The sequence below is a fragment of the Colobus angolensis genome, unplaced genomic scaffold (genome assembly GCF_000951035.1).
Source record: "Colobus angolensis palliatus isolate OR3802 unplaced genomic scaffold, Cang.pa_1.0 Scaffold27, whole genome shotgun sequence".
NCBI lineage: Eukaryota > Metazoa > Chordata > Mammalia > Primates > Cercopithecidae > Colobus > Colobus angolensis.
In genome coordinates this window covers 5,166,240-5,191,216 of record NW_012115932.1, presented here as the reverse complement: position 1 = coordinate 5,191,216, position 24,977 = coordinate 5,166,240, and the positions used below count along the sequence as shown (strand labels likewise).

General features: G+C 35.7%; 1 protein-coding gene across 3 annotated transcripts in view; it reads left to right on the top strand.

Annotated features, from left to right (window-relative positions):
• The window catches only part of GABRB2 (gamma-aminobutyric acid (GABA) A receptor, beta 2), a 273,205-nt gene that overhangs the window by 231,075 nt on the left and 17,153 nt on the right, over positions 1-24,977 (top strand). The window contains exon 10 of one of the 3 annotated variants that reach the window (XM_011947713.1): positions 3,468-3,581. The exons of the other annotated variants lie outside the window; for them this stretch is intronic. Coding sequence (XP_011803103.1) covers positions 3,468-3,581 — 114 coding nt within the window. The remainder of the gene's footprint in view (positions 1-3,467; positions 3,582-24,977) is intronic. 3 annotated transcript variants of the gene reach the window in all.

Here is a 24,977-nt window from a genome sequence, read left to right as displayed (position 1 = left end):
GATATTTCTAACTTCAATTTAATTCCAAGGATAGCAAAGCATAAATAGTCTCTACCATTAAGTTGTATTTGGAGCAAACCATATGGAAGCTTCTAACTCAGTAATGTTTTTCACATATCCATAGGTCCAATATTTGGTTTTAGACTATTGTCTAATCCAAGGCACTTCTTGCCTAGAAGATGACATTTGCAACATTGCAAATTTTAAGTATGGCCCTTGGAAACCAAAAAACCATAAGGGTCTAGGAAATTGCCAAATTCTTTCCCATACTCAAGGTTTGACTTACTGGAATCTGCCAATAGATTCCAACTTACCATTGTGGTTCTCTCAGGTTGTCAAATGAAAGAGTATTTTCTAAACCTATTTTCTGATTTTCCTGACATAGTAGTGTTAGAGAAGAAAAGAGAATAAATAAATAAATAACACTATCTCTTAGAACTTCAGTTTAAAATGAGTCTAAATCAATTGCATAATGCAAGTCTAACTTAATAAGATAATATCTGATCTCTTCACTTTCATCTACCCTATTTTTATACCAATTTGCATTTAAATGATAAAGTTAAGACCTAGAGAGAGAAGGTTTAATACAAACTGAACCTGCAGAGCTTCAGATAGTTCTTTTTTTTTTTTTAGACGGAGTCTTGCTCTGTCACCCAGGCTGGAGTGCTGTGGCTGGATCTCAGCTCACTGCAAGCTCCGCCTCCCGGGTTCACGCCATTCTCCTGCCTCAGCCTCCTGGGTAGCTGGGACTACAGGAGCCGCCACCTCGCCCGGCTAGTTTTTTGTAGTTTTTAGTAGAGACAGGGTTTCACTGTGTTAGCCAGGATGGTCTCGATCTCCTGACCTCGTGATCCGCCCGTCTCGGCCTCCCAAAGTGCTGGGATTACAGGCTTGAGCCACCGCGCCCGGCCAGATAGTTCTAAAATGGAAATAGAGAAAAGTTCACCAGGCAGTTACCCCATAGTGGTGAAAAGCCTATCCTCTTGGCTGAAGGTGGACCCTGCAATTCAAGGGATAGAATAGGAGAGAACAAAAAAGATACCAGAGATTATTTAGTATTTTTCAATGGTTCTCAAAACAGGGGCATTTTCTTCTCCCACAGGACATTGGGCATTGTCTGGAGACATCTTTAGTTGTAAAAGCTAGGGGATGAGGTTTACTACTGGTATCTAGTGTGCAGAGGCCCAGGTTGCTGCTACACATTCTGCAGTACACGGGATAGCTTCCCCATAACTTCTTGTTTTCAGACATAAGAAACTGAGGTACTGAAAAAAATAATATCCTTGTCATCCAAATATTCTTTAGCAAAATTGTTTCTCCATTTTCTTTGAGCAGCATGTGTAAGAATCAAGACATCAGCAGTCATGATTTAGAACAATGGTTCTGAACAAATATTTTAGAGTCTTTCAAGTTCAATATTTACCTTCCCATTTAACGACTGTGTGACAGTAGACAAAAAATTTGGCCTCTCTGGCCCTTCAGTTTTCTCATCTGTAAAATGGGGTTAATTCCTCTCATAAAGTTATTTATGAACATAATTGTGATAATGTGGAAAGAGGAAAATATGGTCCTCAGTACATGGTAGGCACTCAGTAAGTAATAAATATTAATAAAATATTAAAATATAGTAAGTGGTAAGCATTATTACTTTTTAAAATAAAATTTGCAGTCCCCGTACTTATTGGTGATGCTTGCGTATGTGTTCTACATGCTCTACCATGTGGAATGCAGTAACCTTCCTAAAACAGAGTATTGTTTAGAGGCGAAAGTTTTGTGTCAAAAGTTTTAAAGTCAAATCAAGAAAATAATTTTTCAAAGGATATTAGCTGTAAAATCTATAGCAAATCAACTGCATCAAACTTTATTAATTATTTCTCAGAGCAGAAAACCTACAACCCATTTTGATTAGATTAAAACAAAACGCTGACCATCAAACTTTCCAGACTCTCACAGTTTCTTTGTTCACTCAGCATGAAATGTTAGAGGAGGTCCACATTGCTCCTGATTATGTGGTGCTGTCTTTTGTGTCAGCATCATGGATAATACCACCCCATTTCTTATCAAGAATGTCCCTTCTTTTCAACTGTAATTCTATAGTTGTTTTTTTTCCAAGATCAAGCACTTATAATCAGCTAAGTGTTGTTGGCTGCTCTGGGAAAATCAGGAGTGGGATTAAATTTTTCACCTTCCTCTGGTGATTTCCTAAAGATGGAAGGAGTGTGTCAGATTTTTGAAAGTGATTTTTGAACACATGCATTGTCTTGAGGTCAGGCAGGGTTGGAAAACGGGAAGCCTGCCTAGGTGGGAGCCCAGTGTTGATTCAGCAGATACTGCTGCGTTTATTTCAGCCTCTTTTCTGTATTAGCTTCCCTTAAGTTTTTGTTTTAATAAGTGAATTTGCAGCTCTTAAAATAATTTCCATCCTGTCATTTCATCGATGTAAAAACCTATGTGCCTAAAGAAGGTGAAATCGCCAAGGTCGCATAGCAAGCATTTAAAAGTTCTGATCTGGATTTTTCTATCCTTCTCCAGTGTACATACAAGTGTGCTGGCAAATAAAAAATAAATAAATAAATAAAAAGCAAACAAACAAAAACTGAAAAGTTAATTCCATGTTAGTTTATGTATTCCAACTCAGTTGATTTCACCTGAAAAATTCCAGCTACCTGCACATGAAAGTTTATAAGTCACTTTCACAGTTGTCTTCATTCGACAAGTAGTACCGCACTAAGATTTTAAAAATAAAATTTAAACCAACATGAGGTCTACTGAATATTTTTTCCAAAGTGTCCTTTGAAGTAGTTTCAACATGATCTTTATTCTAATGCTAGGAGAGTCTTTCCTATGTTCTCTTGCATTCTTCTAGTGGTGTGCGTGTGCGTGTGTGTGTGTGTGTGTGTGTGTCCTAATGGAATTTTCCTTTTGATTGATTTCACCCACTGTTCCTGCCCATAGCTTCAGGTTTCAACTCCCCTTACTTTTCTTTTAAGCTTTACATTGTTTCCTTGTTTATTTTTCTGCCAAATACTAAAAACATGTATATTTGAGAATCAAGTTATTGTTACCTTTTTACCACCATGGTACTTGCACATATCAAATGCGCCTGCAGCCAACAGTTTCCCAAGTAAAGCTGCACCACAGAGATCTCCATTTAAGGGTGTTCTTTATTCTCCATTCGTGGGTGCTGTGACTCTTTGTGTTGTCTTTATCCATTGTGCGTAATCTTTTCTAATGCAAAGCCACTAAGTTACTTTCAATCAATTTATTTCTACTGCTTGGAATTTGATGTTTTTTTAAAACAAAACATTTTTAAAAAACTTATTCAGATTCCCATTCTCTGTTAGCCTTGATCTAAAGGATTTCTAAAGACCAGTAGCATTTATCTATATCCAATTTAGTTTAACCATCAGGCCTAATCTAGTAGCATCAATCGACTTAATTAGCACATTCTCTACTTTGTCTTCCAGATTTTTTATAAAGATATTAAACAAAATGGGACCCAATATCGATCCTTGTGGGACCCTACTGGAAACCTGTCCCCAACTAGACGGACTACCAATTACGATTTCTCTCTGTATACGGTTAGATAGCCAGTTTTTAATCCATTTATTTGTATTTCTGTTGGGGCCAATTTGTTTAGCTGTTCCCTTAAAAAAATGTGTGGGGTCTTTGCGAATAACCTACGAACATGTATCCACAGAGTCTTGGGGATAAGTTAAAATTTTTTTCAGGAGACCTTACTGGGGCTTTCCTAGGTTTGGTTTTTCAGTATAGCTTTGGTGAACCTAAGCTTCGGTGTTTCGCTCTGGAATTACTGTTGTGTTAGGGAAAGAAATTAAATGGATCGTATTTTGAGAATTCTTTTCATTTGTCCTGAGAGGACAAGAGTATCATTATTTCTTAGTTTTGTTGTTGTGCTTGGTTTTTTCAGATGCTTTGGATTGAATAGGTGGAGAATTAATCATTTCTTTTGTTGGTTAGCTCAGAATTCAGAAATTTGTCTACATTACTAACTTGTGTCTAAGAATGTTATGCTTGCATCAAGTCCTTGTTGATATATTTTACAAATAGGTATTGTATTGGCAGGCTCATCATTACTATAATGACAGATAAAAGCCAATAATTGACATTGTTGCTTACCAAAACTCTTGACTTAAATGAACTCTAAAGAAAGCCTGTTTTTGACTCATAGTTTAGTTTCTGAATCCTCATGTGTTGGTGATCTTAATTGGCAAGTTGTCATTCATATTGCTGTCCAAATTGAAGGAGGAAAAAGATAATTGTCACCATTCCACCCTATCATCTACCATTTGTTCAACTCCAGTGTTTAGCAAATGATATTGGATATTCGTGAATCTGTTCTATGAGGACTTGATGCTAGAAGTGCTTCCATTATTGTATCTTCTAAGTATAAGGCTCTCCCTTAATTTTGTGGCTTTGACTCTAGAATCTTTAATACATCATTGTTGTTGCCTTTGGGGTAGGGGACAGAATGGATAAGCTATTGAATTGCTTCTTTGTGCTGGATTTTGTCACTTTTTGACTTGATTACTTGTGTTATATAGTGGCAAAGTCTAGTAAATAGTAATAATTACATTACAGAAGAGATGTTTGAAATTTTGTTAATCACTATTTTTTGTTCCAATCCCCTAAACATTCCATCACCTACTATGTCTGTGCTCTCAGACTATCTCATTTATGTTGTTGCTGCTGTCCTTATTTTTTAACTTCAGTTACTCTTGTTGAAATTAAAGTAGACTGATTTGATTGGGCATTATTCTGGGTTGATTGTTAATTATGTAGAGGAAAATATGTATGAAAGTTGGATTTATGATGAAAATGATTGAAGAAGGCTGTATTTCTGAAAACCAGAATCAAACACACTACATGATTGTTGTAAAGACTGCATAAAACCACATGAAAATTCAAGATATCCTCAGATGATGAGGATATTTTGAAAATTTGCTCATTGGCGCATTAAATTGTTCAGTTGATGGCTTGAAAGAGTTAATACTCTCTTATCCTATGATTTGAACACTAATCTGTTAAGACCTCTTCCTCTATCTCATAAAGTGTCATATTAACAAAAATGTTCAATGAAAATGAATTTTATACATTGAAATATGAATTCTAATGTCTTTTGTTTTTATACTTTTCTATGTTGGGTATGTCTTTCTGCTGTCCTTTGAGTCCTCTTTTAGGTTCACACTATGAAATAAGGTCTAGTATTTGAAAGTTCAAATAACTAGCTTTCTAGTAAACTTGTAACCTGTAAGAGCATCAAGATATATGTCACAATTGCAAAAGGTACTGGGAAGAATAGTGGATTTTATAGTTAATATGAACTGGGTTCATATTCAGGCATTGTCATTTATAAGCTGTGTGACATTAGACATGTTTAACCTTTCCAAGCTTTAATTCCTTAATTAGAAACTAAAAATCTAATTTCTGTCTTATAGAGCTGCTGAGAAGAATAAGTGAAATAATTATACTAACGGCCTTATGTAATACCAGGCAAAGGACATTCAAATAATAGTTGTAATTATTCTGGTGATGGTGGCAGGGATTGTGTATCTTTCTTAGATTTTATTTAGTTCTACAGCTATTTTTCTGATTACAAAACAAATTCATGGTAGTTCTTAAATTTACACAAAAGATAGTGAAAATCACCTGCACACTCCCACACAGATATAATCATTATCAACATTGCCTTTTATTCACATTTAATGACATATTTTTATATAAAAATCATATCCTACTCTTCTATATAGTTATTTCCTAATTACCTTTTCATATCTTTAAGTATAAGTATACACCATTTCTAATAGCTATAAGATATGTAATTGAATGTGTGTGCCATAATTTATTTAACATATATTCAATGAGCACCTATTGTTTGATGTTTGCATTGTTTCTAAGTGATTTTCCATTATAAACAACTATAAAATCAAAATCACATTGCTGACAGGTTTACACACCATTGTTCCTGATATATTTCTTAAAACTGATTTGCTAGGTTCAAAGTTATATGACTCTAAAGTGGTGGTACATATTGTCTGGTTGTTCCCTAGGAAGGTTCTATAGTAGTTTACATACCTAATAGCCATCTGAGAGTGTGGTAGTACACACACACACATACAAACACATACACACAGTGTATATGCACACAATTACCTTGCACTCCCACAAATGAGGAAGAAACAGAAAACGTGTTTAACTTGGTCCAGTTGTGATAAGTGCTGGAAAAGAGGAGAGAGAGAAGAATCCAAAATCCCGTGTGTAGTCTCTATCCTCTCTTTCCAAAAGCCACAAATAATAAAATGGCAATAGAAAAAGAAAATAAAAACTATCAACATCCAGCTCAAACTGAGGCTCTGCAAAGATGCATAAGCGGGTCCTGTAATTAGTGCAAGCAGAATCAAAAGAAATCTACCTAAATTATAATTGAACGTATGGGAAAACCCAGAAGCAATGTCTCCATCAAGATGAAGCATCTAAACAAAGAAAGTATGACAACTATGCGAGAAAACTACCACATGGGGAAGGCAAGGAGAAGACCTCAATATGCAAAAGACAGATAATGACCTTTATATTTTTTAAAAGTATATTTTGGCCGGGTGCAGTGGCTCATGCCTGTAATCCCATCACTTTGGGAGGCTGAGGCGGGCGGATCACTTGAGGTCAGGAGTTCTAGACCAGGCTGGCCAACATAGTGAAAACACGTCTCTGCTAATGATGCAAAAAATTAGCTGGGTGTAATGGTGGGCACCTGTAATCCCAGCTACTAGGGAGGCTGAGGCAGAAGAATGCTTGAACCCGGGGGCTGGAGGTTGCAGTGAGCTGAGATCACACCACTGCACTCCAACCTGGACAACAGAGCAAGACAACATCTCAAAGAAAAAAAAAAAGGAAAGTATATTTCAAGATACTAAAAATGTGTTTAAAAGTATCTCAAAAGTATATTTAAAAAGTATATTTCAAGATAAATTAAAACTTCCTGTAACAAAATATTTTCTCACCAAAATTGAAAGAATATGTGAAACAAAAATCAAAAATAAAATAATAAAAAAGAAGAGATTAAAAGAGGGAAAATGAAAGCAAAGCAATCCTTATAGAAACTAACAAATCAATCTAAAACAGTAAAAAGATAATCAGTTGGGCCAAATATCAAGGCAGTAACACAAAGTTCAAGTTGTAGTAAATCATGCCAAATGCAGAGGAAAAAGTTTTATAGATAAAAATCTCTTAGAAGAAGCATAATAAATATACAGAACAGGTACTGTGGATCAACCATGCAGAACCTTAATGTGAGCAACGAATAGAAAACATGGAATAGAAAAAAATATTTAAGTCTAATGTCAGAATCTAATTATAAAAATGCTGATAATAATAAACACTTCTTCACCGGGCACAGTGATTCACACCTGGAGATCCCAGCACTTTGGGAGACTGAGGCAGGCAGATCACTTGATCCTAGGAATTCAAGACCAGCCTGGGCAACATGGTAAAATCCTGTCTAGAAAAAATACAGAAATTATCTGGGTATGGTGGCACATGCCTGTAGTCCCAGCTACAAGGGAGGCAGAGGCAGGAGAATTGTTTGAGCCTCGAAGGTGGAGGTTGCAGTGAGCCAAGACTGCACCATTGCTCTCCAGCCTGGGTGAAAGAGGGAGACTCTATCTCAAAATATTAATAAAAATAGCAATCATAAACTTTTCTTGAATACCTACTATAAGCTTAGACAATTTACATATATTATGTCAGTCTTTATTATTACCCCATATTGTTATCATTATATTCTTATAAGTAGTGAGCTGAGACCCGCAGAACATGATTAACTTTCTTAATATTAGGTAGCTAAGCAGTGGCTGAACAGAAAATATGACTACAGAACCTACATACTTAACTACTATGCTGTACATTCTGTATTTGTACATATATGTAATGAAAGTAATTAATCCTGCTAATTATCAGGTTGTTCCCTGGAAAAGTTTTACTGTACCTATTAGCACCATTTGAAATTAATTAATAATTGCATTAATTAATTTATTTACAGGTATGTATAACAAGTTTAAAAGGATGTAATGGGTTCCAAGATTAAAAATTATACAATGTATTGAACTACTTATTATATTCCTCTGAAATTACTGAACTTCCATAAGAAAAAGTGAATGCCCTACAAAGAGAAAAGAAAGTTAGCTTTTAATATACTCCACAGCAATATTAAATATTGTTAGACAATGCAAAATTTCTTATAAGTTTCTGAAGGGGAGAAAGTATAACCCAAGTTATTACTATTGATACATAATGACAAACGAAAAGTACTTTATCCTCAATTTGCAAGGCATTAAGGAATAGCATCTATGAGTCCTTATTTGTGGGAAATAATATTGTAATATAACAATGTAATCTAGCCTCAAGTAAAAGGTAGTCAAAATTAGGAACTTTGGAACAGGAAAGACCAGTATGCTAGCATTTAGAACTAAAGATAACGTGTAGAACTAAAGCTATACATGTCCAGGAGTTAAGGTTTCCAAATAAAACCGAATTGAAATATTTTAAAAACTAGATACTAAATACGTGTAAAAACAGTGAAACAGGAAAATAATCTTATAATATAAATTAAAATTGTGCAGTGGCATTTTTGAGGAGGGAGGAGATGTTTGTTTGTTAATTTATAACAAGAACTTAGTATTTACTCTTTTATTTTTAGAGTTTATGACTCCAGAAGTTAAAGATTAATAATAAAATTAGCATAGATAACATAGATATCCATTATGACAGTATTTCTCAAGGGATCTGTCGCAGATTACCAACATGACAGTCACTTGGGACATCTGCTTAAAAGTAGATTCTAGCTGAGACAGTATAGATCAAAATCTTTAGTGGGGAAAGCTTAGTAATCTATGTTTTTCTATGCCCCAGGTTTCAGTGGTATACACTACAGCATGACAGTCTGAGGACCATTATAGTAGAAGTTGTAATAACTGATAATAAATCTTACAGAAACCCTTCATAACCTGAAGGAAATGAAGAAAGATGCAGATGATGTAGCGAAATCTTGATGTCAGAAATAGGGATAAGGATGACTGGAAAGCTAATTTAGAGTATAAATTCAGATGACAAAATTAAGGCCAAGCTTCTCTATGTAGAGCATATATCAACTCATCTAAGGAAAGAATAGATTCTCAGATTGAATTTAGCAACCAACCCAACAAAATGCTTTTTAATAGAGATATTTCTAAAGTACAGGTATTAGAAACTGTTTTAAATAAAGTCATGGGAAAAAACAAATGAGGCAATTACAAATCTGAAGAAAGCTGAGAATTGATCATTATTACTATATAAAGATGAATTTAAGAAGAAAGTATCACAACCAAGAGATAGTTTTATAATCATAGTTACCATCCCAAATAAAGATATGATCATTATAAATCATATAATTAAAATCAAAATACATCCAAATAAATTGAAGTGATAGGAAATCAAAGGAGGAAATGGCAGAAATGTTAAGTGGTACAATTATAAAGTTTACTATTTGTATAAACTCTTTTATGTACAAGTCACGTGTCAAAGATACAATAACAATAAAAATTAAATTGAAGAACATTTAGAAAATAATATTAATTTTAAATACTACATAATTAATCCTCAGTTGTGTGGTTAAATTAGTTAACAATGAGATGGCCATAGCTTAAAACAACTTTCTAACAAGTAGTTTTCAAAACTGAGTTACACATACAATTTAAGAAGTTAGAAAAAGTTGAGCAACAAAATACCTAAATAAAGCAGAAGGAAAAATCAAGATCAATTATAAATTAGCAAAGTAGAAAATCAAAGTAAAATAACCCACAAGTAAAATAAAGACATAATCAATAAAGGAAAAGGTTATTAAGGAAGCAAAGAGGAAGACAATATGAATATACCAAAGCAGTAATTTTTAAAAGCCTAATAATTAAACATTGAGGGGAAATTAAAAGAAAACTATGCAAAGATCTTAGAAAATGTGAATATATAATTCATGACATCCTTAGAAAATATGAATTAGAAAAAAAATTAGCCTAGGTGAAATAGAAAAGAAAAACAGACCAATTAACCAAAGATGAACTTAACAAAATTGACAGAAAAATATAACTCCCACCCAAAAAGAGCATCTAGGCCAGAAGATTTCAACAGTGAATTCTATCAAACATGAAAATGCAAATACCTCTGGTGGTATTTAAAATCTTGTAAATAATAGCAAAGAGAAAGAAAAACTTCTAAATGATTTAGATGGTCACATACCATTAATAAGGTACCAAAACTATATTTCAAAAACAAACGTATGTGAAGGAAACAATGGATCCACTTCACTGGTGAACATTAGTGGGGAGAATTTTTTGAAATTAATTTTTCAACTAAAATCCACCAAATACAGAAAGCAAACTACATCATAACCACAAGTGCTATTTCAAATTATAAGGGTACTATTTTCCATATAGATGAGTTGAAAGAGTGAAAAACTTTATGTATATGTATATAAAATATATAAAATATATTTAATATATTTTTATATTATACTATTTCTATAGATACCAAAAAGGACATTAACAAAAATTTAGTATTTTTTCTTGGTTATAAATTTAAAATCTCTTAGGAAATTAGAAAGTGAAGAATGCTTCCTTGCCTGTGTCTCTCTCTTTATTTTTCTTTATCTACCTGTCTTAGGAAAAACTCTGATTCTTGCCTCTTGGCTTAGGATGGAACAGTTCAGGCTAGAATGAGAAACAGATGCCCGCCATCACCACTATTGTTTAATTTTTTTTTTTTTTTTAAAGCTGGCTAATAAAATTACCTTAGGGAAAGTAAGGAATATTGGAAAAGGATAAGAAATAATTTTACTCTCAAACAAGAGCAACAATTTATTCAAACAAAATTTAAGGGAATTAACTAGGAAAGACTTAGAAACAATATGAGAAGTTTGGGAAGTTCCCACAACTTTTTTCCTATATGGAGAATATATAAACAATAATAAAAATATAATGGAAGGGAAGAAAAGAGCCCTTTTCCAGTAATAAGATTTTTTTTTTTTTTTTTTTTTGAGACGGAGTCTCGCTCTGTTGCCCAGGCTGGAGTGCAGTGGCCGGATCTCAGCTCACTGCAAGCTCCGCCTCCCGGGTTTACGCCATTCTGCTGCCTCAGCCTCCCGAGTAGCTGGGACTACAGGCGCCCGCCACCTCGCCCGGCTAGTTTTTTTGTATTTTTTTAGTAGAGACGGGGTTTCACCGTGTTAGCCAGGATGGTCTCGATTTCCTGACCTCGTGATCTGCCCGTCTCGGCCTCGCAAAGTGCGGGGATTACAGGCTTGATAAGATTTTAATAAAAGAAAACTTTGTGGTTTTTTTAAGTATTTTTAAAAGGTGAAATTTATAAGAGATCAGTTTTTTCTAAAGTATTCTATGAACTTTGTGTAATGTCATTGGAAGGGAAGAAAAGAGCCCTTTTCCCAGTAATAAGATTTTAATACAAGAAAACTTTGTGTTTTTTAAAGTATTTTTTAAAGGTAAAATTTGTAAGAGATCAGTTTTTTCTAAAGTATTCTATGAACTTTGTGTAATGCCATTTTAATTTTATTTCCTTGGTGTTTATTTTAGAAATTTGACCCAATAACTCTAAAGTTTATTTGAAAGAAAAGTATGTATGTGAGGAATCCAGAAAGTGAAAAATTTTAGAGAAGAATTTTTGCACTAGAAGTTTAAGTGACTGATAAAATCACAGCAGTGAATGCAATATAGCACTGGCCCAATGTTCTCTATGTGAAGGAAACATAAATTAACTTAGAAGCATAACAAATTTAAGTTCTTAATAAAAATATAATTTCACATCATTGGAAATCTGTGAATTATGCAATAAACGGTGAGCGACGATTTGGGAGTATTTAAATGCAATACCGTATATCTAACCTACCCCTTTCTCCAAATTAAATTTTAGATAAGTCAAAGATTGAAGTATTTTTTCTAAAAATAGGAAAAAGTACATAAAAGGCAAAAAACATGTATAAATGTTTTCATAAACATGGATTAGATAAAACATGGCAGAACATTCAGACTCTATAAATAATGATAGTATTCTTAACCTTGCAAAAATATTTAATTTCTCTCTATATTTTCTCTCTCTCTTACCAATCTTATCAGATAAATCTTTTCCTTTTACGGTGACCATACTTTTTTCTGTCTAATTACATTTTTTAAAGCACATGGTTATTTTCATTTACATAATAGTTAAAAATGTAAGAAAGTAAAACTCTCTGAATCCCAATCTTCCCGAGAAAAAAACACCAGCACTACCTTGCAACAGTTTTTCATATATATATATTAAAACGATTTACGCATCTCTAAGACCTTCTTTCTCACTTTCCCTTTAGCAGCACTGATGATTGATTGCTTTTTGCAGTTTATAATGAGTATAATATTGTTATTTTAACTTGTATTTACCATATTTCTTAAAATATTGAGCATTTTTTCATACATTCATATGAAGTTTGAATTGGCTTCCCTGTGAATTGCCTATTCTTATTCTTACCCATTTTTATTAAGGACTTTTTTGTTTTCAGTTTCAAGAGTTCTAGGTATAATAAAATATTAACATTTATTAATATATGTATTTCAGATATTTTTCCCCAAGCTCTCATTCATGCTATGAAAAGTTTTTAATTTTTAAATTGTCCATGTACTTATTCTATTATAATCTGTAAGTTTTCTGGAATAGCTAAATTCCTCTTGGAATGCTAGGTTAAGCATATGGTCTTCTAAATTTTTCTGAGACTTTTAAAATAGCTAATTTATTGTTTCATGTTTTGCATTTAATGCATCTTGAATGATGAGTTACTGTTAGCGCAAGAATGATCAACTTTATATTTTTCCAGAAGTAAAACTAGTGACACAAGCATCATTTACTTATTTTAAAATCTTTTCCCCAGTGGTTACATTTGGAACGTGGGTTGGGATGGTAGGGGCACTTCTGCTTTTCTCTTTTTATCTTTCTAAAGTGTTTGTTTTTGTTTCATTCGTATAAATTTGTGGAGCACAGATGCAATTTTGCTACGTGCATAATTTTAATAATGGTCAAGCCAGGGCTTTGGGGTTATCCATCACCCAAATAACATACACTGTACTCATTAAGTAATTGTTACAACTAGTATATATCACTTTTAAAATACAAAAGTGTGTGAGCGTGTGTCTGTGTACATATTCTCGCCTGAAGTGCCAGTATGATCTTTTCATTACGTTGTTGTTTTTTTCTCTCTATCTCATGCACACACACACACACACTCACCTGCCACACACATACAAACCACGCAAAAACAAAATTCCTACTTTTTCCAATTTGTATAGCCTTTAACTGGAATAACACAAGATAATTGCAACACCATATAAATAGCACATTAAATGTTTCTAGTGATTTCTAATGATTATTGCTGTCAAGTAAGAATGAAAGGGCTCACACTTGTAATCCCAGCACTTTGGGAGGCCGAGGCAGGTGGATCACCTGAAGTTAGGAATTCAAGACCAGCCTGGACAACATGGTGAAATCCTATCTCTGCTAAAAATGCAAAAATTAGCCAGTTGTGGTGGCAGGCAACTGTAATCCTAGCTTCTCAGGAGGCTGAGGCAGGAGAATTGCTTGAACCCGGGAGGTGGAGGTTGTTTGCAGTGAGCCAAGATTGCACCACTGCACTCCAGCCTGGGCGACAGAGCGAGACTCTATGTCAAAAAAGAAAGAATGAATGAATAAATAAATGAGAGAGAGAAATAAAGAAAGAAAGGAAAAAAGGCAAGGAATAGGAAAAGAAGAAAGAAGTAAAGGAGGAAGGAAAGTAAAAATAAACAAAAAGAAAGAATAGTTAAGCCTGAACAGTAACTGCCCTACCCTGGGTGTAGGCAAAGCCATGCTGACTGTCTTTCTTGCAATGCTGTCACCAGAGAGTCAAGATTCCAGTGACATGTTTAGCCAAAGGCACCTCTAATATTTTTTTTCCAATCTTGGATGTACCTGTAGCAGCGCTGCTCATGGCTCTGCAGACATGGGTCCTCATGAAGACAAATTAATTATCTACCTCAGTGCAGCAGACTGAGGTTCAGGAGTCTCAGGCTTCAGGTCTCAACTCTGAGGAGCCGTATATGTGATATTGGAAATGTCAACCTCTGTCAAAAAATAAGGATGTGATCACCAAGATCTCATCGAGTAACCTCAAAATTACATAGCTCTAAAATACTCATTGTTTCCTTGCCTGAATTTCATCAGTCTCATTACCTCCTTTCAATTAAACCTACTTTCATTTACTTCTACTACAAATGAGTGTCAATTAATGTGCAATTTATATACACTTACACAGAGTATACATCTTACTGTTACTTGAAACCTATTTTCTTTAACAAGTTTCCTTTTGGAAATATGAAAAATGTCTATAGAAAACAATATTATAAAATAATCCCTGTGTTAGCAACAATTTAAAGTACTTTGGATGTGATTTCTGTCCTAAAAATGACGCAGCTATAAAGATTTATTGTATATTTCGAAATAGCAAGAAGACCTAAAATGTTCTCGATACAAAGAAACGATACATGTTTGAGGTGGTTGATACACTAATTTCTATGATTTGATAATTACACATTGTAAGTATCAAGATATCACATGTACACCATAAATATGTATAATTACTATGTACCTATAACAAATAATAATTTAAAAATCCATAAAAAGATGTTCTTACCCTGGATAAATTAGAATGAAAATTATATATTTCGTAAGTTGTAAAGTAATAAATAACCAAGCAGTCAGGAACATAAGATTATAATAATAATGTGTCCTGATACAGTTTTCATTTATCTCAATTATCACTAGATACACAGAAGGTAGATATAATAATTCCCATTCTATAGATGAGAAAATGAAAAAAAAACACCTAGGAAGTCATTGATGAAACAGGCTCCCAGGACCAAAGGCCTTGAATCTTCCTGCCATGTATTTTATTAATGCAGTCAGTTTCTCTCTAAATCTCGCCTGATTCAGTGAACCTGGACATCTCCTGCCCTGCAAAGAGTGAAAGACTTAACTATGACTAATTTTCTTTCAACTAGGTTTCTTCCAAGCATGAGAATCACAATCAATGAGTTAAATTTTGTAAATATATTCTGTCAGAATACCTAGCTCAGCACTAAACCAAATATAATAAATCACAAAAAGTTTATATGTAACGCTGTGTGTTTTTTTCAAAGCATGCAGTAATATTTTGCCTATTTTTATGCCCAATTTTTATTCTAGATTTTGAAACACAATAACACTAACAGACTTCTACCGTATTACTAAATCACTTCCAGAAGCCAAACCCACCTCTAGCAGATTATTAACATAGCCTTTAAGGAAAAATGTGCAATAGTTTTCAATCTTAAGACAAAGATTATCTTTTTAAAGCCCCCAAAGTTAGGATGAGGCTTACATATATTATTAACATTTAATTTATTTCCTTCTTTCCTTTTTTATCTGTCAATATATTGATAGCAAATCCCGGGAAATTCTGGTATCATGAAAGTAGTTCTCATTGAGAAAATTCTGCAAAGATTATGGACTACTTATTGAAAGAAGAGGAAGGAAGGAGTGAGGTAAAGAACAAAGGGAGGAAGGAAGCAAGAAGGCAGGAAGACGGGGGAGAGAGAAACTTTTCTGTGGACAGCTTTGGGAATCAAGGGCTGGCATTAATTCTTGATTAGCATTTTATTATTAATATTCAATTATTTTGTCAAAACAAGTACAATACCTCCAGCGAGTCTTGTTCTCCTATAGAAATTAGGAACTTTGTATGGCCTCTGCTGAGAAGGGGTTCGCAAGATTACTTGATGCTTATTTAGTTTTGGCAAAGGACACCTAGGGAGACGTAACAAAAATGGACCTGACATAATCCTGAAATCTCCCTGAGCAATAAACAAGCTGTCTCTTTGCCTCTCAACACTTCTGCTAGCTTCTACTGCAGAAAATGTCTGGAAGTTGGACCGGTTTCAAGGGCACTAAAGCAGGCATCCTACCTTGAGTCAGAGGGTACCTACCGTGGCTCCCTAAAGAGGGTTCAGATTAAGCATCTATGAGTCATGAGAGGGCAAGCCTGCTAACCCCAGCTGTCACCTTGAAAGCACACTGTAATACTGAGTCCTCATGTGACAGAGGATTTCAGATTTCCTTAGCCCGGGATCCGGGATTGTTGATTTCAGTTGTTTGGTGGAGAATGTTGGTCTCTGAAGCCACAGACATGGGCTGCATTCCCGTGAGAGCCTTTCAACTGCACGTTGCTCCCCTGACACAGCCAGCTGCAGTATAACACAAAGCATTTCTCACAAAGAAAAGTTTGGGAGGCATATCACAAATGTGTTGATCGGCAAATATTTATTAAACCAATGCTCCTGAAGACCAAGCCAACAGTTAAGAGCACAGGCAGTCCTAAACATAATCAAAAATATTTGATTACGGATTGGAGACAGCCCAGAATCTAAGCCCCAAGACTGTCCATTAATCACTATGTGAGGATAGGGAAGCACTCAGAGCCCCAGTTCCCTCATTTGTAAAATGGGGCTTGCAGTTCCACCCTGGAAAGATGTCTTAAGGATCACATGAGGAAGCACAGGGGAAGTGCTTGGAACAGCAGCTGCGGGAGGTAGAAACTTTGAAGTTGATACCTACCGGGAAAGTGTTCACAAGGACAGAACTCTGACTTCTCCCATTTCCTAAGATCTGTTTCTAAATTCAGTAGCATTGGCTCTCTCAGTCTAACGGCACAGTCAGTCCACTGTCTCGGTGGTGTTTTTTGAATCAGTAATGGAATGAATAGTGTATGGTACAGATAATACATGCTGCTGAGTTTCAGAGGACGGAGGTGTTTTCTTCAGATGCATGTTGAGGGAAAGATTCACACAGTAAAAAGTACATTCCATGTCAAGAAAAACGTAGTGGGGAGGGGCTCAAAGAGCTGCTCAGTACAACCGGGATGTATGTGTTTACCGCAGAATTACAGTAATTTAACCCTGGAAAGACGTTTAAAGGGTTCTATCATTTTGTAAATGAAAAGACTGATACCCAGAGGAGGGAGTTACTAGTCTAAGGTCACAGAGCAGTTATGTCACAAACACTAGACTCTATTCCAGGCCTCCAGTACAGCCTGCTCATTCTGCAGCACTGCTTCTCATTCCTTGACTTGACAGGACATAACAGCTTGACCTGCATCCTTCCTCAGTCCCTGGCGTTGTTCCAACAAAGCTGATCTGAGAAATACTAGCACACAAGAAACCATTCTGGTGCGGTAGAAAAGGTTCTATCCCTTCTCCTACCCACAGTGTAAAATTGAGCAAGCCACTTCCACTATCTGGGCTGCTACTGATGTCTTCCAGAAGCTAGCATTTACCAAGAGCTTACATAAAGCCAGGAGCTGGCCAGGTGCTCTGGTTATCTCTTACTGTCCACTGCCCCATAACAACACTTCATAGAGAGGGTCACTCTCAGACTGTAACATCAGAATCAACAATCTATGAATGTAACGTCCCTCATCCCTGGATTTGCTGAATCAGAATTTCTGATTGCCTGATAATACACATTTCGGCAAATTTCCAAAATGACTCGATGCTCACAAAATTTTAAATCTTGTCGGTTCACCAGGTGATATACTCTCAATGTTACTGATGTGCTCTAATTTAACTGGCAGGAAAAAGCTGAGGCCCAGGGAAAAGTAATGTATTTATTCACACTGCTAGTTAGTGGCAAACCTGGGATTTGAACCCAGGTTTTTGTTTTGTTTTGTTTTGTTTTGTTTTGATAGTTTTCAATATTTGACCCAGAGTCTAGCTGAGATTTTATTCTTTGGCAAAGCATTGGATTGTCAGCTGGGGTTGCTCTTCCTTCTTATCTTTCTAAATTTATAATTTTCTTAATTTCCCAACTCAACTTGCAGCTTATGTTTTATAAAGTTAGCAACTTTCACTGTCTGCCATCATCTTCAGATTTCAGAACCAAGAGAATTTGGTATTAGAATGAAAGAGAGAGATATTTGACAAGGCTGTGTCAAATTAAGAGCAATTCTAACAAGAGAGTTGAGGAGTGAGAGCGGATGGTGCATTTGACAAATATTCACTGGGGTAATTCACCGTGTAATTGGCCAAACTCACAGAAACCATCAGACAGCAGCTGCATGAGGCATCCCTGGCTGAGGTGAACTCATAGTTCCCTCTACATCTTAGACTCCCCTGAGGGTTTAGTCAGTACCTTGGTTGAGACTGATTTAGCATTCTGAAAGGGGAGCACACACATGCACACACACACACACACACACACACACACATATTACAGATTAACTCTTCTACCCTACACCAAATAGATGAAGACCATTTAGCAGACTTGGAGAGCTATTCAAAGTTCTTGGAAAATTCCTCCCCGTAACACCTGTTTTATAAATCCTATAGTCATTGACTTTTATAACTTTAAGGGATCTAAGATATTATCTAGCCCAGTGCTTTTTCATCTTTAACATGTATAAACACGACCTAGGGGTCTTATGGTAATGCAGATTCTTACTCAGTAGGTCTAGGGTAAGGCTTGAGGTTCTGCATTTTTAACAAACTTCCCAGAGATGCCAAAGCGACTGATCTGTGAACTAAATTAAATAGCAAAGATCCAGCCTAGGAAATGTAAATGAGTTATACCTGAAGTAACAACTCAGACTGACTCTTGGTTGCTGCCTCGAGAACTACACTGAGGATTCAGTAGTTGAATCCGAGACCAACTGGTCAATTAGCTGTGCCTACCACAGGTTTAAGAGCAGGAAACCTACCTGAAGATGCTGTTTCACTTTCACATACAGAAACTGAAACCCAGAAATTTCAGTGACTTGCTCAGGGTCACATAAGCAAGTTAGTGGTAGAACTAGGACTAAATAAAGCTGGAATATAAATCTAGATTTCTCTTTCTGAGTTGCACATTTGAATCACAGATTGCGTGTGAAGCTGTTTTAAAATATCTTTCTTCAGTTCTATTATTGGCAGCCATAGAATCCAATTTGAATTCAAGAAGCCAGGGTTACTCAGCCTAGCTAAGTCTCTGAAAAGCTCTGCACCTTTGTGGAAAAAAAAAATTTATCTGGATCTTTAGTTTTATCATCCATGAGATGAGGAAGTCCATGCCTAGTATATCAAATATATTCTAATGGTGTAGATGGCAAGGAGATCAAAGATATGAAAGCAGTTAGACAAAACATAAGGGACTTACATGAGGGCATTTTTGTTAAAAATGCTGTAGGATAACTTTAAACTTTCTTTGAAGGTTATTATTTTTTGAAAAAGATATTAAAAATCTGTGTATGTGTGTATGTGCCATCATCCTAGGTTGAATTTTAACTGAAATGATTGCAATTTTGAATTTGTGATAATGAGGCTCTTCTGATTTTCCACTCACCTTTAATGTATCTGGCCCATGAAAAAATCATGCATAGGCATGTGAAGAAAGAGAGAGAGAGAAATAAGCAAGCTAGCCAGAAATCTTGTTAATGATTTCTTGTTCTGAGATAAGGTGGCTTCCAGTAGCAATAAGGCTTCATGTTTCTCCATTCATATCTAAGAGAGATGGAGATTTATTTTTATACAAAGCCTTTAAGAAACCTCTCCTTTCTATTTCTCTGTCTTTTAACTTTTATTTTAAGTTCCAGGGTATATGTGCAGATTTGTTACATAGCTAAGCTTGTGTCATGGGGGTTTGTCGTACAGATTATTTGATCACCCAGGTATTAAGCCTAGTACCCATTAGTTATTTTTCCTGATCCTTTCTCTTCTCCCACCCTCCATCCTCTAGAAGGCCCTAGTGTGTGTTGTTCCCCTCTATGTGTCCATGTGTTCTCATTATTTAGCTCCCACTTATAAATGAGAACATGTAGCATTTGATTTTCTGTTCCTGCATTAGTTTGATAAGGATAATGTCCTCCAGCTCCATTCATGTCCCTGCAAAGGATATAATCTTTTTCTTTTTTATGGCTGCATGGTATTCTAGAGTATATATGTACCACTTTTAAAAAAAATTTAGTCTATCACTGATGGGCATTTAGGTTGATTTCATGTATTTGCTATTGTGAATAGTGGTGCAATGAATATGCATGTACATATGTCTTTATAATAGAAAAAATTATATTAATTTGGGTATATACCCAGTAATAAGATTGCTGGGTCAAGTGGTATTTCTGTCTTGAGGTCTTTGAGAAATCGCCACACTGTCTTCCACAATCGTTGAACTAATTTATACTCCCTTCAACGGTGTATAAACATTCCTTTTTCTCCACAACTTCATCAGCATTTGTTGTTTTTTGACTTTTTAATAATAACCATTCTGACTCATGTGAGATGGTATCTCATCATGGTTTTGATTTGCATTTCTCCGATGATCAGTGATGTTAAGCTTTTTTTCATATGATTTTTGGCCATAGGTGTGTCTTCTTTTGAAAAGTGTCTGTTCATGTACTTTGCCCACTTTTTGCTAGAATTGCTTATTTTTGTCTTATAAATTTTCCTAAATTTCTCATAGATGCTGGATATTAAACCCTTGCCAGATGCATTGTTTAAAAAAATGTTCTCTCATTCTGTAGGTTGTTTACTCTGTTGATAGTTTTGTTTGCTGTGCAGGAGTTCTTTAGTTTAATCACACTTCATTTGTCAATCTTCGCTGTTGTTGTTACTGCTTTTGGTATCTTCATCATGAACTCTTTGCGTGTGCCTATGTCCTGAATTGTATTGCCTAGGTTGTTTTCCGGGTTTTTATCATTTTAGGTTTTACATTTAAGTCTTTAATCCATCTTGAGTTAATTTTTGTATGTAGTGTAACGAAGATGTTCAGTTTCAATCATCTGCATATGGCTAGCCAGTTATCTTAGCAACATTTATTGAATAGGATTCCTTTCCCCATTGCTTGTTTTGGTCAGGTTTGTAGAAGATCAGATAGTTGTAGGTGTGTGTTCTTAATTCTGTGTCCTCTATTCTGCTCCATTGGTATATGTGTCCGTTCTTGTACCAGTACCATGCTGTTTTGGTTAGTGTAGCCCTATAGCATAATTTGAAGTTGGGTAGAGTGATGCCTCCAGCTTTGTTCTTTTTGTTTAGGATTGCCTTGGCTATTTGGGCTCTTTTTCGGTACTTTAGGAATTTGGTTCTATATGAACAGTTTTTTCTAGTTCTGTGAAGAATATCCATGGTAGTTTAATATGCATACCATTGAATCTATAAGTTGCTTACGGGCAGTATGGCCATTTTAATGATATTGATTCTTCCTATCCATTAGCATGAAATGTTTTTCTCTTTTCATTTCATCGGCTCAATTGATATAGTCCTTCCTATTCCCGAACCAATCTTTGGCAAGGGAGGGGAGGTACCAAGACTGACTTAAAACAATCAGGCCTGCACCTAAACACGGGGTCAGTCTCAACTATTGTCGCCGTGAATGGGATTGATTCAACTACAACATCCACTGTGAGAAGCTAGGGAGAAAATATAAAGAATTAGTCTTACCTGTGTATATAAATCAATGAATTTATATATTCTCTCTCAGATAGAGAAGTTTAAAGTTGCAAGTATCAATAGCAATGGGTACCTTTTGTTACACATCTAAAAAAACTTCTAACACCTGCGCCCATGTATGTCAGACATGAGAGTAGGCTCCTTAACTATCTTATCTCACCAAAAACAATGTGATTTTTTTCTCAGTCTTAAAACATCCCTGCAAATAACATTGCTCATTTTAAGATTAGGTCATAGAACTTCATTTGAAAGATGAAGAGATGAAGGCTCAACTAAGCAATGGAACATGTCCAAGGTCAGATAGCTAATCAGCAGAGGAGCTAGCATTCAAAGCCAATTCCAAACCTCATGTCTTCGAGACTTAAGAAACTGTATAAATGGTCTTATCTACACAGGAATTCAGGATGCTACTTTCAAAAGACCATCTACAAAATGTGATTTTATATTAACATTATCGTCTTAATGAAACTCTCTTTATAGATGCATTTAATTGGGAGGAAAAGAGACTTACTTCTCGTCAGTAAGTGAAGCCTGAAATAAGCCTGAAAGCTTACTTCTGCTGATGACTACAAGCACTCCCTTCCCAAACTCTGACTGACCCTGTTGGAAGATAACAAAATGGCTTATTTTCAGTTATCTCTTGCCTCTGCCCACTATAAGGATACAAAACCAAATAAGGTCTCCAAATTAAGCATCAGAAAGAAACATTATTATTCAATCTCTTTCCTTAGGCTTGTGAATATAAGGTCTCAACTTTAGATAATTTCTTGACACCAAAACTAGATGATTATACAACCACAGACCTAAAGGAAGCTCCCTGCCAGAGGGCTGTAACAAAGAGAAGCACATCTGTATTGATGCATTCATTTGCTTTATAAAGAGAAGTTGAGCAGCTGCGATGTTGCCCTGTCACAACCTAGCTGTTTGAGTGAAGAACTGGTTTACCATTCCAAACCTCTCCTGATTATTGCATAATACAAGCACAATTCCTCCCCGCCTTCCTTCTATAATAATAAAAGTTACTGTTCCTTCAGTTTATCAGATTCATCACTTTATGTGAGTTATCTCATTTAATTGTCACAATAGTGTAATAAAACAGATAGTACTTTGCCTGTTTTTACAATTGAAGAAACTGAGGCTTAGAAAGGTTAAGGATCTCACATAGATCACAGTTCTGTGACCTTGACTTTCACCCAGTCAGCTTTTAGCCCGATAGCCCAGCTTCAGTGCTCATATTCTTAAATATGATAGGACTGCTTTACCGCCCCCCCCAAAAATGTGAATTTTTACAGGGTCATCTTAAGAGTTTGTGCAGTCCAGAGGTAAGATTATTCTAACATGGGACCCTCTTGTTTCAGTAGCTCTTCCTAAAATGTATAATCAGAAAATTGTAAAGATAACAGAATGTGTCCAGAGGGAAAAGATAAGATGCCTTGAGTTGTTGTGCAGATGCAGACATAGGGGCTTCCTCTAACTTCCCCTTACTATCTATAGGCCCGACAGTTCTGTGTTCCCTCTGACCATACCCTTATGATGGCCCAAGGCCACCTTTAGCCTCCACCTTTCTGTGCTCAGGCCATAATCTCTGTCTGTTTTGTCCACTGCTCCTGTCCTCTGTGCTTGTCACTATTCCTCCAGCTACATAGTGGATGTTCCTATTTCCTAAATATCTTCACATCAAAACAATAGGAAGTTTCATTGTTTTAAGAGGACATATAAGAAGTCCAAGGAGGCAGTGTAGCATCAGTCTCAAGGATGAGTTCTCAAAATTACTGTCTAGGTACAAATCTTAGATCTCTACTCCTTGTGCTACTTTTAGCAAGTGATTTAATCTTTCAGAGTCTGTTTGTTCATCTATGCCATGAGAGTTAGTTCATGTACCTACTGCATAGGATTGTGATGAGGAATATAGGCACATGTAGAGTTAATAGGCACTATTAACAGGTGCCTGGGATATAGTGTGCATGGCCACTAAATACTGGCTAATGGTATTATTACCTTTTATTTCAGCAGATATTTATTGAGTCCTTACCAAATATGTGCCTTGCTCTCGCAGTGACCACATTCTAATGTGAAGACACAGCTTAAACAAATTCCTTTAGAAGTAATATATAATTATAAATGGAAATAAGGGCAGTGAAGGAAGTGCCTACATTGCTATAATGGGGCATCGGATCAGATAAGGGAAGATCAGGAAAGACTCCTTTATGAAAAAAAAAGAATTTTAACTGAGGTCTGAAAGATGGGAGCTGTGTAGTGGTGAGGAAGGAGGAGGAAGGATCATCCTCCTCTCAATTATATGATGCAGCAAATTTTAGAAATCCCTTGGTTCTATTCAAACAGATTCATATTATTTAGCATCAACCATAAGCTAGTAAGAATTTGACTTCAGCTTATAAATGCTTTTTCAGTTAGTTATTTGCCATACATATTTGTTATAAAGACATTTGTTCCACAATCACACTCACCTTAGCATTAGTTATTTGGCTTTTGCTGTACACAGTGAGCACAGGCTTACCAGCCTCCACTGAGTTATTTTGATGACATCATGTTTTATTAATTAATGCTGAATCAGTTCCCCTCAGTGCTTCTGATTTTTCTAAGCACAGCAACTAGATCCAATGCTAGTTGAGCGTTAAACGTGTATCAAAACTTTTTCTCACAGGATTCAGTAATCCATGAGATTCCATGTATCCTCCCCATCCAACTCATCTCTGTTCAAGATCTCCATTTTGGCACTACGCTCGTGGCCCCTGCTTTTCAAGAACCAAATGTAACTCAGAATCTGTAGAAGCAAAGTCCACTGGCTCTGTTCCCCACACACCTATGAAAAAGAAGACTGCTGCTTCTCTGTTAACCTTTTGTTCTGTGTTCACTGGGAGTCCTGCCATAAGGTTTGCATTAGGTCAGCTTTCTGGCTTCTTGGCCGAATAAACAAAAAATAAGAGGAGGTAGGAGTAGGAATATATGGAAAAAATGTCTCTGATACATCTGAGTAGAACTTTTTATAGTCTAGATGGGGTTTGTGAAGTCTCTGAGCTTAGAAATTCTCTTTTTCGGTCAATATCTTACAGGGGGAAAGAGTTGTCAGATTTTTAAAAGGATTCAAACATTAGTGCCTTGCCTCAGGGGGACAGAAACCAAGACTTGGCTTCTCTGCTTAGACAGAAAACTAGAGACAGGTTATAATTTCCCTCTTGCCCAGAACTGAGGCAGTGACTGGTTTTGTATGTCCAAACCCATCCTCATTACTTTTTGAGACAAGATTGACGTCAGTTTCAAAACTCATGAACGAGAGAGAACCATGAGTCCTCCAACGACCTGGGAAGATTTGGATGACAACCTTTAAGTCAGTCATGACCTGTCAGTAAATCTTGATATTTAACATGATCCACTTTCACATTTACT